General features: G+C 69.5%; 2 protein-coding genes across 2 annotated transcripts in view; both read right to left on the bottom strand.

The window, feature by feature from the left end:
• PRC1 (protein regulator of cytokinesis 1) overlaps nucleotides 1-25 on the bottom strand; it is a 7,541-nt gene extending 7,516 nt beyond the window's left edge. Inside the window, exon 1 of the mRNA XM_019472365.1 lies at nucleotides 5-25. Within this exon, the coding sequence (XP_019327910.1) occupies nucleotides 5-25 (21 nt within the window). The remainder of the gene's footprint in view (nucleotides 1-4) is intronic.
• Nucleotides 26-35: 10 nt separating this feature from the next.
• The window catches only part of VPS33B (VPS33B, late endosome and lysosome associated), a 33,094-nt gene continuing 32,470 nt past the window's right edge, over nucleotides 36-659 (bottom strand). Inside the window, exons 21-23 of the mRNA XM_019472389.1 lie at nucleotides 599-641; nucleotides 409-526; nucleotides 36-127 (exon numbers count right to left, since the gene is read on the bottom strand). Coding sequence (XP_019327934.1) covers nucleotides 49-127; nucleotides 409-526; nucleotides 599-641 — 240 coding nt within the window. The 3' untranslated portion in view covers nucleotides 36-48. The remainder of the gene's footprint in view (nucleotides 128-408; nucleotides 527-598; nucleotides 642-659) is intronic.

The raw sequence follows: 659 nt of genomic DNA on the forward strand, positions 1-659 counted from the left end.
GCACCCGGAGCCCACGCCCCGCCATCCCCGGCCGGGCCCAGCCTGGCCTCACGCCTTGGCCTCGATCATGGCCTCCATCATCCGGGCGCTGTTGGTGATGGCCGTGGTCAGGAAGATGAACTTGCACAATAGGGGAGAGGCCCCGCCAGTGCCCCGCCAGCCCCGGCCGTGCCGTGGGGCAGAGCCGGCGCCCCCGGCCGGGTTCCCAGCCAAGGGCAGGGCTGCTCCCCGGGAGCGCTGACCGGGAGGGCCCACGGCTTTCACCGCCCCCTTCCACGTGGGCTTTAGCCACCGTTGACACCAAGCACGGCCACTGCTTGGCTTCACACCGTGACCACGGGAATCCCCCGAGCTCCTGCCCACTCCCTGGCCCTCGGCAGGCGGCATCCCCCCCCACTGTGGCTCCTACCTCTCTCCTTCCCCAGGAACCGAAGAGCAGCAATTTCGGAGAAGGTGCAGCCCCCCAGGAAGACGGCGAGGACGATGCGCTGGGACTCCCAGGCAGGATTGTCCTCCACGGTGCTGTCTAGAAGGGGCAGAGTGCTGTCAGACCCACCAGCCCCAGGCCCGCCCGCCCCCAGCCCGGCACTGGCGCTACCTGAGACGGAAAACTCGTTGCCGTTGAGCAGCCGCACAACCTCCTCCAGGCCCAGACAGCC

The sequence above is a fragment of the Aptenodytes forsteri genome, unplaced genomic scaffold, assembly GCF_000699145.1.
Source record: "Aptenodytes forsteri isolate BGI_AS27 unplaced genomic scaffold, ASM69914v1 Scaffold83, whole genome shotgun sequence".
Classification (NCBI taxonomy): Eukaryota; Metazoa; Chordata; class Aves; order Sphenisciformes; family Spheniscidae; genus Aptenodytes; species Aptenodytes forsteri.